The sequence below is a fragment of the Schistocerca piceifrons genome, chromosome X (genome assembly GCF_021461385.2).
Source record: "Schistocerca piceifrons isolate TAMUIC-IGC-003096 chromosome X, iqSchPice1.1, whole genome shotgun sequence".
NCBI lineage: Eukaryota > Metazoa > Arthropoda > Insecta > Orthoptera > Acrididae > Schistocerca > Schistocerca piceifrons.
The window spans coordinates 94,083,017-94,102,156 of NC_060149.1; the positions used below are offsets into that span (position 1 = coordinate 94,083,017).

The 19,140-nt window shown below is 37.6% G+C and overlaps 1 protein-coding gene across 1 annotated transcript in view; it reads left to right on the plus strand.

The window, feature by feature from the left end:
- The window catches only part of LOC124721796 (RNA exonuclease 1 homolog), a 225,800-nt gene that overhangs the window by 177,259 nt on the left and 29,401 nt on the right, over positions 1–19,140 (plus strand). Inside the window, exons 7-10 of the mRNA XM_047246918.1 lie at positions 532–666; positions 4,623–4,737; positions 13,911–14,045; positions 15,805–16,068. Of these exons, the coding sequence (XP_047102874.1) occupies positions 532–666; positions 4,623–4,737; positions 13,911–14,045; positions 15,805–16,068 (649 nt within the window). The remainder of the gene's footprint in view (positions 1–531; positions 667–4,622; positions 4,738–13,910; positions 14,046–15,804; positions 16,069–19,140) is intronic.

The window sequence follows — 19,140 nt, forward strand, 5'->3', positions numbered from 1 at the left end:
TTCCTTTAGTTTTGATCCATACTACCCCCTGTAGGAATATATGGAATTTTTTTTTAAACACCCTGTACATTTACTTTCTTATAAAGTGTGTTACTAAGAACCAATTAATATCTGAAAAATAGTATTCATTAATGGCAATTATGCAACCATAAAAATATTTTACTATGTACATTGTAAATTAAAGGTAGTGATAGACAATGAAAACAGCTTTGCAAACAAACTAAAGTTATTTCTGCTTGTCAGCTACTCCTACTACATAGATAAATTTCTGGTTGGCCCAGTTACTATATTTAAATGTAGATTAAGATTAACGTAGAAGTCTGTCACGTAAGTGGTCAAAATCTATCCATAGTTTCACTGAGAAAATATGTTTAATTTACAAACCAGTTTGAAATATTCCATATCATAATGAGGTAAATAATTAAACAATTTATGAAACAGGATTATGTATGTGATCTTTTGTATCTTTTGGTGTTTTCAGTTGGTTTTATTAATGATGTCAGTTTCTGTTATATTATTTCCTGATTCCAGGACGTAAAAATAAGGGCCACCATAACAGCTGAAGTTGGTGGTAAAATCCCAGCACATATTCGACAGAATTATTTCAACTTGCTGTCTAGTGAATATGTTAACTTTTATCACAGTGAAGGTGAAGCACAAGAGAAGGTAATTTTATTTAACTTACTTTGTTCTTTTCTTGCATCAACCCAGAACCAGTGTAAATGTAAACTTTTATGCAGTTAAAATATCATCATGTTTTAATACAAAGAAATACAGTGCAGGGATTTTACAGAACTGTTGAAAAATGTGTTTCATTTGTAGTTTTTATATTAATTGGGATCTCAGTATTACCCTCAAATGCATATTGTATTAGTAACTATAGTAGTTTCGTTTTTTTACTGAACCCATACGCATTTCAGATTGAAAATCTTCATCTTACAGTTCACAAATTTACATTGGTAATTGATTTGGCCTGATGAATCTATTTCAAGTGAGAGGGGTTAGAATGATATATATATGGGAAGAATATGTGAATATTAATGTAAAATGGACCACAACGCTATTGACTATCTGTGTTTTACGAAAAGTCTGCTTCACTTCTTGCCTATGATGAATTCCCACTATGTTTCATCTTTTAATACACAATCACTTCCAACAAACTGACACACACAAACATTGGCCACATAAGCTATTTGCATCAAAACATGTTTATTTAAATTAATTTTATTCGACACACACACACACACACACACACACACACACACACACACACACACACAGAGTGAGAGAGAGAGGATCATCTTACGAGAAAGAAATGCTGTTAAAGAATTTACTGTTCTCATAAATCATTAGTAATGTATCTTGAAAATGAATCAAAAGAGTTAAGGTTATCTGTAAGTTGTTGAATTAATGACTTTGCAGAAATGTTGACAAACTTATTTCAGAAGACAATGGAAGGTGATATTGAGATAAACACCAGAATTACAGTAGACAAATGTCTTCAAACAATATTTTCATAAAATTTTGATTTGATTTAGAATGTAATTAGGCCATGCAGTTTTTGTCTTAAAATTTGTGTTTTTTTTTGTTGAATTTCCAGTTTTTTATTTTATATTGTACATGCAGAATGTTTGTCATTTTTAGTATTGTCATTGGTGTACTCAATATCAAGCAAAAGGTCAGCTCCTGTACATTTGTTTGGCTGTTGCAGACGAAAAACTGCAAGGTTTTTATTTAACCTAAGTTTGAAATGTCTGCCACTTTACTCAGTAAAGAAATTATGACAATTTTAGAAGAAGGTTTTATAAACCCCAAATTGCTCTAGTTAGTGTTACTTGATTTATGTAGAAGTTACAGTGGCAGTTAATTTTTTTGTCTGGAAACTGATGTTTGTGTTGAAATGTTTAAAACATTTGTTGCTTCTTGTTAAATACTGTCAAGAAATTTCAAACTGACATTTATCTGCCTATACTTTCAGTGGATTTAGAAAATGTGTAATTTTTTTATTAAACTTTTGTTTTAGAGGAATCTTATTTTGTATGCGCTATTTTGAGCAAGTATTAGGTTGGTGCATAAGTTAGTAGGATTTTTGTTTTACATTTTGGTATTACATTTTATATGGATTTATTTATCAACTGTCATTTTTTATTTGTATCTCACTGTTGCTGTTTGAGTGTACATATTGTTGTTTTGAGAGAGTGAGTGGAGCAGTGGATGCTAGAAAATGGAGTGCCAAGTGGAGAAATCGGAACATTTCCAACATATTCTTTTGTTTGAGTTCAATTGAGGGGTGACAAAAGTGGTGGCATTCAGAAATATTTTTGTCATGTATGGGGATAATACCATTGGACAGAGCATGGGAAGAAAACTGTTTTCTCCTGTTAAATAGGATCGTTTTGACATTAATGACTTCACATTCAGGAAGACCTTCGGGGTTTGATGAAAATCCTTTAAATGTGTTAATCCACAATGATCCACGTCGTTGTATTTGAGAACTGACAGATGTGATGTACTGTGATCATTCCAGAATCATCTGACATTTGCATACAATGGGGAAGATTCAAAATTTGGGTGTATGGGTACCACATGCTCTAAGCCAAAATCACAAAAATCAGCGGGTGGCCATATGAGCATCTCTGCTTGCTTGTAATCAATTAGCTCGTGAGCAACACTGACCATTCCTATTCTGTATCATTACTAGTGGTGAGAAATTATGTCTTTATGCTAACATAAGGGAAAGAAAGGAAGAGTTGAGCCCAAACAAAGCAGAAACTCCTCATACAAAGACCTGTGTGCATGGTGGAACAGTGACAGTGTGGTGTACTACATATCGCTTCCACGAGGTGTAACCATCACTGTCGACATTTGTTGTCATCAACTGAGACATCGTGCAGGTGCAGTCCAAGAACAATGACCAGGAAGACTGGGTGAAGTGATGCTACTCCCCGATAATGTTCGTCCACATTCTGGTAGACTGACAAAAAACACTGTATGGGAGTTGGATTGGGAAGTTATTCTGCACCCACCTTATTCACCTGTTCTTGCACCCTCAGATTTTCACCTTTTCGGTACTCTGTTGAACAACCTTTAAGGAACTTCCTTTCCAGATGAAAAGGCACTCCGAACATGGCTCAGTGAGTTCTTCATCTCAAAACCATGTGATTTCTACAGTGATGGAATCGCAAAGTTGACAGCCTGTTGTAAACAGTAAAGGAGAATATGTTATTGATGACTAAAGTCTCTGTTATGTGTATATTAAACTTATGGAAAAATGCTGCAAATGTATGCACCAACCCAATAGTTCTGTTTACTTAATATCCTGAAGAAAAAAGTACAGGAATACTTTTAAGAAAATTTGATTTAAAGAAATCCATTTTCAGTAGAGTTCATGTTTCATTATTACATTATCTGCTTTTGTTCTTTCTAAAATTTATTTGTCACAATTTTTGTCAAATCACTCATTCATCCACTTGCTAAGAAGTTTCATTCTTTTGGTTCATTAGTAATGCACAACATTAATTTTATATATAAGAAAAATGTAAAGCCTATAATAACAATTTTGTTTTGTAATGTGGTATAACTGTAGGTTAGAGAGAGTATTTGGAAGCAGACAGCTGATGTGCCCAGTGTTTTTGTGCAGCAGTTTGTTGTAATAATACAGATGTATTAAAGATGAAACAACACAGGAAATAAATCATGGTCAAATTTTCTTCCCTGTTCTGCTCGCAAATAGAGTGAGGGGAAAATGACTGTCTATAATCCTTTGTGTGAGCCCTAATTTCTCTCACTTTACTTCCATGGCCATTCAGATATATTACGTCAGGCTCAGATTGTGCATAAACAACATTACAAACAACTCTCAATATGTTTTCTGTTTAATTATACTATTTCATCACTGTTGGGCTATCTGTTATGGGATGTATAATCCTAACAGGAGGAAGGTGAAACATACAATAAATTTCTGCATGTAGTAATGAGAATGTTGTATATTATATGCAGTTCATCCAATGAAACTTAAGTATAAGGTTCATTTCTACAGAGAACAAAACATGTTTCATCTATGGTGATTACGGTGAATGAATCATATTGTTCCCTGGTAGTTTATGTACATTTGGAGAGAACATCATCAGAATCTACAGCATCTGAATTGTCTGCTTTGGATGCACGGGAGAAGCTGTGACATTTTTGGAACTCTTGCTACCCATTGGCTTCAGCATTTTTTGAAAGTTTTACCCACTTCTGTGTGCTAGTGAGGATAATAGCCAGTTGTAGCTAATCTATAGTGTCCATTTTTTGTACTCTTTGGCAAACTTGAAATGTTAATGTGTTTTTCTGTAGACTTCAGTATAATGCATACACTCAGCATTTTAAGAACATCACAGTACAATTTGTCACTGTATTGATAGCAGGAATTCTTTTAAATTAATATGTTTCTGTGTCCTGAGGTAATTAGTAATAACAATAATAATAATAATAATAATAATAATAATAATAATAATAGTATCCTATTTTTGTCAAATAATAATAATAATAATAATAATAATAATAATAATAATAATAATAATAATGCCATTATCCCATTTTTGTACTACTTCAATATTTCATGTAGTTTATCATTTCAGGCAGTGGAAGAAGAAAAAAATATATACAATCGCAGTTCATCACGGCAGGTGTACACAAATCTAATGTTGAATAGAATCCAACAAATACGCCGTGAAGCAGCACAAAATGCACCGAGTAAGTCTTTGAATCTACTGTTTATCAATTTTAGGAGATTCAGGATCTAAAGTCTCCTTATCTTTTCTGACAAACTGCTTACATCAGAAAGTTTAAATGTTGCTCCTTTTCAATATAAACTCACTGCACATTTATGTATTTTTTTCACAATGTAGGTACTGTGGCTCCATGGCAGTTGCAAATGCTTTGATAGGTGTTTGTTTTGACCACTGACAAATTGCTTATGCAGTTTTGGTTTGACTGGAAAGCACAACATTGCTGGGAGCTACGTGAGACGATGAAGGAGCATGAGACACTACGTAAATATTATTGTTACAAGAAATTCCCGAGTCAGGAAGCTCTGACGAGCAGGAGCATTGTCTTGATGACAAAAATAGATGAGCAGCTTTTCTGATTGCTTTTGTTTGATGTTTGCAGAATCTTCATCCTCATAATAAGTTCATAGGATGCAGCCATTAAGAGAGTGCTCTTTAGAATTAAGTTGGGTGGACATCTTCACTTTCCCAAAACAAAATCACCATAACTTGCTATACACTGACAGTAACCTAAAATTTCACCTGTGGTGGGCAAGATCTGTTTTTCCTTTGCCAAGAGCAGTTTTGTTTGAGAACTGAAAAACTGCAAACATGTATCATCTACTGTGATAGATGGTGGAAAGGAAACACAGTTTATGCATACCATAATCATTTGTTAACATCACTCAGTAAACTGCCACCTGTGCAGGCTTGTGTTGGTTAATTAGCATTTGAGGTACTCACCTTGACGGCACTCAGTATTTACATTTCTTCAAGCAGTATGATCTGCACCAACAAATTCCATAATAATTTGCCCCACTTGCACAGTCCACTTGGTTTGTGGACGCTTTAGTTTGGCTTGTCTACACACAAGACTAAGTCGCCTTTGAACTGTCACACCCATTACATCATCACTGCATGTCTTACTAATTTGATAATCTGGTTTCATACTTCACAAATGAATTATTGCACCCTGTTCCTATGGTCCTATACAAACATTCAGTATTCCAAAATATATAAACATAAGATATTTCAAGAACATGCCACAAATGATAAATACTAATAAACACAAATGATTTCTGGTGGCTGGGTTTGAACTGGCAGTCTGCAGCAAGCACTAGCCACTATGCCACACTGCATGCACCACAACATGCACCCTTTCCTGGAGGAACAGTGACCTACTGTTGCAGAACTCCTCACTTGAGCCAACTACAGCACCTTGGATTTAGATCTTGTCAGTGGCCCTCTATATAGCACTCGTGGCATATCCTCGAATTCTGGTCATCATCGAGTGAGTCTTCAGTTTCCTCGAACCTCCTGTTGTTGATCTGTATATCTGGATTCTAGTAGGTCTTCATGTGGAGGATGTGGACTGTCTCTCCACTTTTGTTTTCATTATAAGGATCACCATCCTCAGTTTCATATATGACATCTGACAAGCAATGAAGGATATGATACAGGCCAAAGTAGCATTTTAGTGACATTTTCAGTAGTCCTCCTGTCTGCCCCCGGTAGCTGAGTGGTCAGCGCGAGAGACTGTCAATCCTAAGGGCCCGTGTTCGATTCCCGGCTGGGTCGGAGATTTTCTCTGCTCAGGGACTGGGTGTTGTATTGTCCTAATCATCATCATTTCATCCCCATCGACACGCAAGTCGCCGAAGTGGCGTCAAATCGAAAGACTTGCACCAGGCGAGCGGTCTACCCGACGGGAGGCCCTCGTCACACGCCATTATTATTATTATTATTATTATTATTATTATTAGTAGTAGTAGTAGTAGTAGTAGTAGTAGTAGTAGTAGTCCTCCTTTCCGCACGTGCTTACAAATCCTTACCAAGTGTCCTAGGCTGTATCTCACTTCTTGTGCTTGGCATTATAGTGCTCTCAGTCTTCCTCCTGGGTGTCAAAGATCCATATGCAAGCCATCTGCCTCACCTCGTTTGTGCTGGTGATGAGGTGTTTCACATAGTAATGCTGAGTATCGTCTGGTTGAAACAGTATCAGCGTACTCAATGTCTTTTCAGCCTCACGACTGTGGACAGAAAGAATGGTGTGATGCCTATAGTGTCTTGCTTCAGTGTGTTATATGTGAATGTCTTGGCGGCAGGATTGTATATTGATCTCTATGTTTGATATCAGTGTACATTGAGAGTGTAATCTGCCAACATTTTATTAAAGTGTTTTCTGATGCCATTCATCTGTGGATTGTAGGAAGTTGTGATCCTGTGGGTGATGTCACAATTTAAAACACCTCTGGTATTAATCTTGACTGGAAAAGTTTTCCATGATCACATGTCATCTCACATGGGGTGCTCATTGCTTAAAAATGATGTCTTCTGCAAGGAACTTACCAATTTCTGAAGCTTCAGCAGTCAGCACAGGTTTTAGTGACAGCATAGTGGGTGATGTAGTCAGTGCAGGCTATTATTATCCATTGATTCCCATTTGTAGACTTCAGGAACCTACCCCTAAGAGGACAGTTTCAGTTCAGTGGAGTGGCGGTGCTGCAGGCAAGATTGGTATCAGATACCCCGGAAGTAATTGCAGCACATGCTTCTGTCATTGTCATTCCTTACAGTGGCTTACACAGTATCTAACAGATCGGTAGAGATGTGTCCAGTGATAACTGCATCTGATTCAGTCTAGAGTCTATACGAATTGCTGGTGATCAGATGTTGGAGCACTGTAGAAGTACTTCTGGATAGCTGGCCATAGTTGAGCTGGAATGACGAGCAACTATTTCTGCCCACTGGATCATAGTTCCTATTATACAAGTGGTCTGTTAATTTGTTGGAATTCTCATTTGGTTTGTTCCTCTTCCTTCAAGACTCCTATGGTTTTCAGAAGTGCTCTAGCTTCCCTCTGTTTAGCAACAATGTCATTTAATGCAGCGATGACTGAGATTTCATTCATGCAGCTGTGTTCCACCGAAGGATTCCTTGAAAGGTATGCAGCATCCTTGGGTTTGCATCTGATTTTGTACACCACTGTGATGTCATATTCCTGAAGCATCAGTGCCTATCTTGACATTCAATCCAGTGGATCCTTCAAGCTAGGCAGCCAGTGTAGGGAATGCTGATCCAGCACAGCGGTAAATGTTTTGCTAAGTGAGGTATTCTTTCTCGGTTGTGTAGATCCTCTCAGGTTTGGAGAGCACTCTGGAAGTTTAAGCTATCACCATTCAGCACCTTCCTGAATTTGCGCTAGAACTGTACCTACCCCACAACCGGTAATGTCAATGTGAAGTTTTGTCTCAGCATTCTCATCACACAATGCGTGAACTGGAGATGATGGTAGAAAATTTGGTCTCTCTGCAGTAGTTCTTGCAAAGGACATGCTTTGATTGACAAGTCCTTTATAAATTGCTGGTTGTACAAGCATATTCTGAGAAAACTTCTCACATCACGAATGTGCTGAGGAGTTGGAAATTCTGTGACTGCTCTTATTTTCTGTGGATCAGGATGGACTCCGCTGTAATTCACTAGATGCCCTAAGATTTTTATTTCATGAGTGGTGAAGAGGCATGTTTTGGATTCAGCTGGAGGCCTGATGTCCAAACACACTTCAGCATGGTTCTCATACAGCTTCGATGTTCTTCAAATGTCTTTGAGATAATGACAAGCAGGTTGTGCATCACATGTTCAAAAGTGGCTGGAGCATTACACAGTCCAAGTGGCGTAACTTTGAACTCATAGAGACCATCAGAAGTTCTGAAGAGAGTCTTTTTTCCCAATCAGCTTTATCAACCTCGATTTGCCAGTAGTCAGTAGCCTGTTTGCATGTCCATAGTTGAGGAATACTTTGTTTCTTTGTTTCAAGCGGTCTAGGGTGTCATTATTCTGTGACATTGGGTAGATGTCTTTTTTCATGTTTTTGTTTAGTTGTCAGTAGCCAATGCAGAAACACCATGTGCCAGTCTTCTTCTTGACAAGGATGACAGGAGATGATCAAAGACTGTCTGAAGGTTCAATGATATTCTTGCAGTAACTCCTCCACTTATTCATCATTCAACTGGCAACACACTATATAAATGCTGGCTAGTTGGTGGATGACCCCAGTGTTGATGCTGTATTTAACCATGTCCTGCTTCCACTCCAGATTTGAACGCATTTGAAAATCTATGCAGAATGTCTATCATAGACTAAAATTGTTCCTCAGTCAGGCCAGATCCTATTGGCATTTCAGTAGTAGCTTTCTGCTCTGTGTTGTCTGTAGTAGTAGCGGAGCATGCTTCTTCGTTGATGCCAGTAAGCTGCTCTCCCTGGATAGGTTTGGCTGTCCTTACACACGTGCCTTTAGGGATGAGTTGTGGCTGCTAGTGACAATGATCTCAAGCTTTCTTGACCACCCATATTGCTTACTATTGTCGCTGGCATGTCGATTTCTTTCATGAGCCTGAGTAGCTTTTTGCAGTCAAGGAAAGCTTCACAGTTTAACTTAGCATCTTGATTGACAACATTATGACTACATTCTGTTACAATGACAAATTCGAGGGGCTGTGTTCTGTCATTGGTGGTTATGCTTGCAATATGTGTTCCCTTCAGCTGGAATGTTTCCCATTTTCAACTTTCAGCACTATTGCTTTCATACCACGGAACATAGTCTTCTTTAACTGACGGCGATAAGCATCCAACGGAAGTCAGCAGCTGGATGAGAAGCTGGCACCTCTGTACGGTGATGGGGAATGGCTATGGCATGTTGAGAAGCAACCTCATTCAGGTTATGGCAGTGGGCTTTGTCCTGTAGGCCGATTACAGTCGTCTGCAGTTGACTGGCGTGAATAGAACTATTGTGATGGTTGACATCTGGCAGTATAGTAATTGTTGAAAACCCGCCATCTTCTCTGCAGTAGCATACAACATGTACAGGGGATGTCCACAGTTGAAATACACTTGTAGGCTGTCGTCTGTCTTCCAAGTGTCTGTTCAAATGGCTCTGAGCACTATGGGACTTAACATCTAGAACTTAGAACTACTTAAACCTAACTAACCTAAGGACATGACACACATCCATGCCTGAGGCAGGATTTGAACCTGCGACCGTAGCAGTCGTGCGGTTCCAGATTGAAGTGCCTTGAACCACTCGGCCACAGTGGCCAGCAGTGTCTGTTCGTCAACGGGATGATATAGTCGGTGTAGGAGTAGGTTATATCTGTGTTGGTCAGTGCTGGGTTGTCGTTTGATGGTTGCAGCCCAAGTCTGAGTTTGCCAAGTCCATTCTTCCTGGCATGTTTGGCTGGTGGCAGAGACAGGTGCTAAGGATTGGCAGACCTGTTCTTCAGCATTCTCTGTTACTTCTTGATGTATTGCTTTGACATTCATAACTGCTGTCTCTTGCTTACTTGGTCAAACATTTCTGGTTGCCATAAAATGCTGTATCTCTTTTCACTACTTAACATTTGAGAGAGGGAAAGTCATGCTGATCTTCCAAAATTGCCATAGCAACCACATTTGGGAGTCCGTCATACTTCTTTCACCTGATTCATTGCTGTTACATTTCCGTGATGTGCTGGCACCACTTGATGAATTCCTCGGTTGTGTGACATCTTTTATCAGAAGAGCTTGGTACATGTCTCCTGCAACTCCTTTCACCAAATGTGAAGTTTTGTCAGCTTTCATATTTGGATCAGCAATGGGGCATAGGCCAAAACGTGCTGTATCTAGGACTGGTTCATGTCCTCATGACATTGGGCCCTCTTCTTCAGTTATTCTTCCACTTAGTGGACTTGATGCTGATTCTTGCCAAACATTTCCTTCAGTTCAAGCTAGAATTTATTCCAGATGTTGAGCTTCTACACATTTGCAAAACACATCATTTCATGCCATATGTTGTATTTGGAAGTTGGTCGAATCCTTTCAGTCATTTTTTTGGGTACTAACCAGCATCTCCGGAGAAAATTGATGGGTGCCTGATGTGCAGCTGACTCACTGCTGGCCTGGAATCCATTGGCTCCTGAATATATGAACTGTGCGAGCAATTGTAGTGCTCGTATTCTGGCTCGTGTCCATGTAGACGATGCCTATTACATTGTCTAATTGGAGTGACAGAGATATAGATGTTTTGAAGTAACCAGTGTCTCAACGAAACAATGTCTCATCATAATGTCACCCTAGTCCAAATCCAGATGCAGTGTCACGAGTGCAATACATCACTTAGAACGGAAAGCTACCACCATCATACCTTAGCAATAGATCTTGCAGAGAACTCGAGAAAATTCTGGTCCTACTTAAAATCGTGAAGTGGGTCTAAGGCTTCTGTCCAGTCACTTGCCGACCAGTCTGATGTGCAGTAGAAGATAGCAAAAGTAAAGCCAAAACTTTAAATTTTGCATTTGAGAGATCATTAATCTAGCAGAATTGTACAAACATTCCATCATTTGACCATCACGCAGACTGCCTTATGGAGGACATAGTAATAAGCATCTCTGGTGTAGACAAACAACTGAAAGAGTTGATGGCAAGTAAGTCACCAGGCCTCAATGGAATCCAAATTTGGTTTTTCAATGAGTACTTTACAGCAATTTCATCTTACTTAGCTTGCATTTATCGCGAATCTCTCACCCTGTGCCAAGTCTCAGATAACTGGAAAAAAGTGTGGGTGACTCCTGTATATAAGAAGGGTAAAAGAACGAACCCACAAAATGAAAGACAAATATCTGTAACATTGGTTTGCTGCAGAATCTTTGAACATATTCTCAGTTCAAATATAATAAATTTCCTTGAGAGGGAAAAAGCTCCTGTCCAGAAATCAACATGGTCTTAGAAAGCATCACTCCTGCAAAACTCGGTTTTCCCTTTTTTTGCTTGAGATCCCATAAATGATGAATGAAGAGCAGCAAGTGGGTTCCATATTCTTAATTTTCTGTAAAGCATTTGGTACGGTGATACACTGCTGATTGTTAATGAAGGTACAAGCATACAGAATAGTTTCCCAGATAAGTGAGTGGCTCAAAGACTACTAACGTAACAGTACCCAGTATGTTGTCCTCAACAGTGAGTGTTCATCAGAGACAAGGGCATCATCAGGAGTTTCCCAGGGGTTACAGGACTGCAATTATTTTCTATATACATAAATGATTTTGTGTACAGGATAAGCAGCAGTCTACCGCTGTTTGCTGATGATGTGGTGTATAGGAAGGTGTCATTCTCAAGTGACTGTAGGAGAATACAAGATGACTTGGACAATATTTCTAGTTGGTGTGATGAATGGCAGCTAGCTCTTAATGTAGAAAAATGTAAGTTGATGCAGATGAGTAGGAAAAACAAACCCATAATGTTTGAGTACAGCATTAGTAGTGTGCTGTTTGGCACAGTCATGTCAATTAAATATCTAGGTGTAACGTTGCAAACCAGTATGAAATTTAATGACCATGTGAGGATTGTGATAGGGAAGGAGAAAGGTTGACTTCAATTTATTGAGAGAATATTAAGAAAGTGTGGTTCATCTGTAAAGGAGGTCATATATATTATTCTGGTTCGACCCCTTGTTGAGTACTGTTAGAGTGTTTGGATTCTGCACCAGATCAGGATTAAAGGAAGACATCAAAGCAATTGAGAGTTAGGCTGCTAGGATTGTTACCGCTAGGATCCAACAATGTACAAGTATTATGGAAATGCTTCGGGAACGCAAATGGGAGTCATTGGAGGTAATGTGATGTTCTTTTCAAGGAGCACTATTGAGATAATTTAGAGAACTTCCATTTGAGGGTGACTGCAGAACGATTCTACTGCCACCAACGTACATTTCACATAAGGATAATGAAGATAAGATTAGAGAGATTAGGGCTCATATGGAGGCATATCACAGTCATTTTTCCCTTGCTGTATTTGCGAGTGGAACAGGAAAGGAAGTGACTAGTAGTGGTAGAGGGCACCCTCCACCACGAACTCCATGGTGGCTTGTGGAGTATTTATGTAGATGTAGATGTAGAAGCACGTTTATTATGAATGCCAGAACAGAACTGAACTTCTGGGTGGAAGTTGGAGTTATTTATGCAAATGTCAAATGTTCCAGAAAATATGAACATTGCAGACATAAGATATTTCAAGAATCTTCCAGAAATGATAATTACCCAATAACAGATAATTGCTGGTGGCCGGGTTTGAACTGGTGACTTGCAGCATGCCAGCCATTTTTGCTACTGATTCAGATACTAATAGTGGAGACAGTCATTGTACATTTTTTGGCACCATTCTGCAGATGTTGCTGTACATTAGTTAATTAAAGCAAGCCTGAGAGCCAAAGAATAAAGAAATGATCAACTCGTTCACCATATTTACAAGTGCATGGTGAAAGTGTGTAGAAAATACATTTAAATAATCCAGGAAATGTGAATTTGTGGCACTGTAATGGTGTCAAAACTTACTTATAATTTGACTGAATATAACTGTTAAATCAGATTCTGGCCTGAAGTTAACAAGTTGGAAGTTACATGATGATGAATTATTTGCCAGAAAAAAAGGAACAAAAAGGGGGAAAGATCATTTATTCCACAAAAATGAATTAACATCAATACATATTTTTTTATTTGACAGTTATATATATATATTGGCATTACGAAAATATTTCAATTTAATTTCTTTATACACAAAGACTAGAGCTTTTACCTCCGAATGAATTTTTCTCATGATTTTTTTTTCATGGTTATTCTCATTTGCATTTGATGACTTCTATAGTTTTAAAGATTCCAGTTCCATGGCTGAGACTGATAATTTACATTGATATTCTGCCACTTGTGACAATGGCTGAAGAAATATTTGCCCAAGAATTTGACCAAAAAAATGAAGGTCAGAGGGTAACATTCTGTTACTCAGTAGATTGTGTGCCAGTATGTTTGATTAAATTCCAAGCTTCTCCATAGTGTCTTATGAAGTGAGGGCATCATTGTTAATGGTGATCTATCTTTACGATGCAAGATGTCATGCTCTGTGGTATATTTGCTACTTTTTAGTTGAGGAAATTTTTAGTGAAGGAAATTATGTGGTGATGTAATGTTTCAAACCTCTGTCTTCATTAATTCTGTAAAAATCCACAACATTTTGCTCAACTATTTTGTGAGTATTTTGATATAATCTTTATCTCTATAATTTTGTATACATACTATCCTAGTATTTAGGATTTTCTGTGTTTTTGTCGTTATTCACTATCTGGTTAAATGACAGGTACCAGTAAGGCTGCATCAGCAAAACCCACTATGCGTCCATTTGGGAACAGAACGGTCTCGCACAATGCAGTGTTAGCTGGAAAAAATCGAAACAAGGTCAGCTGGAGTATTGAAAAACCAAAGAAGCAACCAGGTGAGAGACATCTGTCTACACTAATTGTTTATTGTACTGTCACTCCTGAATGTTAAATTTGTGTAATTTTCCAGATACAAATGTTTGTGGCTTTAGCTGTGTTGCTTTCTTAATGTTTCCTCTTTTCCTTCCACTTTTCCCCCCTGCACTGAGAACTGATTGAACCTAATTTTATAATATGTAGAGTAATAGCATACTCTGTTGTGAAACATTTGAGTATTGTTGAAATATGAGTCATGTTTATTTACTTAATAGAATGTTTGAGAAGTATGTGGAATGATCCTATTATTTTATGCATAGGATTGTAGGAACTGACTGAAAATGACATCTCAAATCCCGTGTGGTGTTTCAAGTGCCAGAAACTCGGGCACTCTATTAATTGACATAAAAACCAGTTTGCCACTGACCTCACTTTCTGCTCTCCTGCCCTCTCAAATGGTGCTCAGTGGGAAATGGTTGATGACTTACATTCAAGTGATCTCTTCCTTGTCCGAATCCAGCTCTTGGGTCCACAGTTTCCAAAAAAAGCCACCATGTTGGATGTTCAAATAAGTATTTTTGACAGCATCTTACATGGAGTGGATCTGTTGTGAGCATGATCTGTCTTGCTACTGATGGCTGTAGCTGAAATTTCTGAGTCAAAATTCAGAGGCTGTGCATAGAGTAGTGTAGTTACTAGTGCTGGTCTACAATTTGGGTGAGGTGTATGGAGTTAAGTTCTTTCTTTGCTAACCGTACAGAGAGAATCTCACAAACTTTCGGGTTGCAAGAACCAGAAGGTGTTATAGCAAGTTTTTCTGAGCTCAATAAATCTTTCATGTAGCTCTGCAGTGGTATGGAAAGTCATAAGGATGATTTGTGACAAACATGGTAGGTTGTGAGATTTGTGACAAACACGGTAGATTGTGAAGAAATGCTGCTCTGAAGCACGTGTCTCTAAATAACATTGGGAGACATCATCCAGACAATGACAAAGTCCATGAGTTTGATTGAATTGTGTTGTGGTTTGTTTGCTTTTTTCTGTTTTATTACATTTTCGTATAATTGTTACAGGCAGCAATAGTCTACCTCTTTATTTGCTTTGGGTATTCATTGCTTGTCACTGTGTTTAATGCAGCAGTCCTAGATCATTAACTGATGATGTAATAATTCTGAATTCACTTTTGGAGATATTCGGTTTGTTTTTCAGATTGACCGCATATTTCATTTGTTTTCATCGCACCTCGGAGCCAATTCTACTGTTAGCTATTTTTGAAGTTCCAGTTCTACTGTTAGTTGTTTTTGAAGCTTATAGCTATAAAGAATACTTGCAGAGCTGTATCTGCTGCTCTCAGAAATATTTGTCACAAGAGAAAGCCATGTGATAAATATATTTTAATCACCACTGATTCTTTCAGGAAAGATCTTCCTCCCGAAGGAAATTTCAATCTTATTGAGTGGGTTTCAGTTGTACTTTTTCCTCTTTGTTCTCCTATTATGGATGCATTGTGAATTTCAGCTTTTATGTTCAGCTGCAATTCTCTGTTTTAAAAACAAATTTAATAACTTACATCTGAGAAAGCTTTTGTTGTAGTGTGTATTCAGTTTAAAATTCAACATAAATGTTGCAATACTTTGGGGTCCACTATTTTTAAGTACATCCTGTTGCTCTTGAATGATAATACTAGAAATATTAAAGTTGAGAAGTAGTTTTTATAAGCATGAAAGTAATGTAATAAAAGTCTTTAGCATTAATATATTATTATCTTTTTTATTTCAGAAGTACCATTAGATACTTACAGCTGCTTTTTGAGGCATCTTATGACAGAAGAGGATCTGAGGAACAATGGATTCCCAAGACCACATCCTGAAGAAAAGGGTGTAGCCATTGTTTATTCATCTTATAAACAATTTGTTGTGGCAAGCAATCCTTTAAAAAGGATATGTGATCGTTGTGGCAAAGAATATTCTGTAAATTCTCAGGGATTTCCTGTAAAGGCTGAGGAATGTATAAATCACTCGGGGAGGCTGTACAACATGAGGAGTATGTGTTTATCATCAATATTTGCTGACAGTGCTGCTGCTGCTGCTGCTGCTGCTGCTATAATTATTTTTGACAGTGTCACCTCTGCTGCTGCGGTTTACTTAACTTCATACACCGGCAACACCTCAATGAATGCAATTACCAGCTCAGCTGACACTGATGGCTTAACTACATTTAAATTTGCAAAAATTATAAGATCCATTTTATCTGTAAAAGGAGTAATAATAATAATCAATAAGACTAGATGAAATGAGAAATTGTAACCATTGAAGTATCAGCATTTCTCACTTGTTTTTGAGGATGAGTGGAGCGCGATGTTCATCGAATCTTTACAATTCCTGAAACCACACTAACATTTCCACTGCATGGCACTATACAGTAGATACCTCATGAAACTCTGTTGCATCTGTCAAGGCTCTAGCTTGACAAATGTTGAGATTCCTCCAGTGATATCTGTTAAGCACAGGTCAGCTACTTATTAGTAAAAGTTGTAGGCAAAAAATGGAAAATTGTGTGTTAGAGAGACTAGATAATTTAGTTTCACAGTAAACACTTCAGGCATCCAAAGCTTTGCTTGAAGAAAGAAAATGGAACGTATAAATTCCACCAGTGATTCTCCCAGTGCCCCAGATAATTCATTAAGTAGCATTAACATCTAACCTAACAAAAGAATTCAAGATTTCATTCTCCTTCGATATAATTTTTCTGAGATCAGTCAGATTTCCCATAATGAAATGCATGTGTTTACCATTGTGTGTCTGATTGCATAAAGGTGGCAATGTTGAAAAAAAAAGTATTACCTGTCAAAGAAGTATTATGTTGCTATATTCAGAAACATTATACCGAGTTAGTGGTACTCATTAGTGAGTAAAAAGGTAATGAAATGGAACTTTCCTAATACTGATAACTAACTTCTGTCATACCACTGTTCTTGTAGATGTGTAAAAATATGGGACGGTATCCTGTTATGATAATGCTTTCTTGTAGATGTGTAAAAATATGTGAGGATATCCAGTTACAATAATGCCAATATGCTTAATTAGACCAAAGGTGCTACAATGTAAAAACGTGACATAAGTATATGATGGGTGTCCCTTATAAGAGTCATTAGGTGAATTTTCTCTGATGTTTCAGCAGAAGTTTGCAATTTCATTTTTGCAGTATGTAGCTGGATTCAGCCCAAACAAATATTGCTCATCATGTTTTTCATGCAATGCCCATTGTGGATGGGAAGCAGTGGTTTGTTTCCAATTAGAAACAAAATTATTTTTAAGATTGAATTTTGGAGAGCTGCACCAAACCAGTCATTGGACTGAAGACCACAACAACAACTTAGTGGCCCCAGATTAGTCTAATGAGAAATTTTTTAAGCATTGTGTATTAATGGGAACAGTTGGCACACAAAATTCCATAAAAATCCGTTTGTTTGTAATGGGAAACAAACCGATGCTTTCAGTCAACACTGACGTGGTGAGCAGTGGGATTTATTTGGGCTGACTCTCGCTACACATTCAATATGTGAAATTGCAAGTACATGCCAAAATACCAGAGAAAATGTGCCTGACAACTCTTAGGAGGAATGCTCTATAGGTGTAGAAGGAGTGTAACTAAGGAAGAAATGGCAAATCAGATGTCATAAAACATGAAGGGCACAATGGTGAGCTACAGAAGACTGCAACTTTTGTGCTGCCATTCACAATTCTGTTACTTCCCTTATATATTATGGCAGGGTTCATTTATTTCATAATGTTACCCTAGACACCAGAGATCTTATGCAAATTCAAGCATTTTGGTCATATAGGGCAGAAAATGTGTCAAAGTTGTCAAAGAAACAGGAAAAACATTCGTCTCCACATTCTTAATAACCACTATGGTAGTACTGCTGTTTGAAGTTGGGAGTGCCCACTTTTTTAGTGTAGAAAAAATTAAATTAAGGTGTTGAAGTTTAGGTCCTCTCATTGATCCAGAAATACCTAAAAGTATTGTAGCTACTATATCTCTTGGCCTTACTCTCATCAGTAGTCAAAAAGCCGCCACAGAATCAAGCCCACATTACAGACACGCGGAAATAGTACAGTCGTCAGGACCAGAAATTTTGCATATGCTTGCAAAGGCTCACAGTTACAAAACTAATGATGCCTGTAGAATTGCAACATGTACTCTCAGAATATGTTAGCCAACAAAGTCATCTTAGTAGAGAAGCAAATCGATGTCAAATTTAAAGTTGTATCCCCTTCTCCAGTCTTCTGTGATGAGTTCAGTGATAAATCTCTTGCAAAATCCGGTTATGTTGAGGTCTGCCTGATTTATGTTGTTCTGAGCCAGCAGCATGATGTGAGTCTTGCAATGATATTTTAAATGTGAGTCCAAGTCTGCTACTTAAATTGAATTTCTTTATTGCAATAGGCGTATTTTGGCTATAATTGCTGTTGTAAAGCTATTTGCAAATAATACATAGAATTTTATCATTATTTGCACTGTTGGTGCAGCTGTCAAATGTTTAGTCAGAAATTCGTTACCAGATAAATATAAACTAAAATACTTTGGACAGCATCCAGTGATGGGACAAAGGACCAGCAAGCTGTCACAAATTTGCTAAAATACAAACATACTCATAGACCGCAGTTTAATAAGTGGCAGTACCCACCAATGTGAAATGGAAGTTAAGAATAATCAGACGTATGTACCTATGTGTGTGTGTACACACACACACACACACACACACACACACACACACACACACACACACACACACACACACACTTGATATAGCCATAATGTGGCAAATAATGATAAAATTCTGTGTATTATTTGCAGATAGCTTGACAGTGGTAATTGTAGCTGAAATAAGCCTATTACAATAAAGAAATTCATTGACACAGTGGACTTGCATTCATATTTATAATGTCATTACAAACCTTTTGTAGCTGGTCGGATTACTGCAGCATAAAGAAATGAAAAATGAGAAAATCTCACTGTTAAATGGATTCCCATACTCTAATGGAGTGTTATGATGATTACACATTTAGTATATGCATTTCTTTGTAACTTGTTTTAAATATTATAATGACT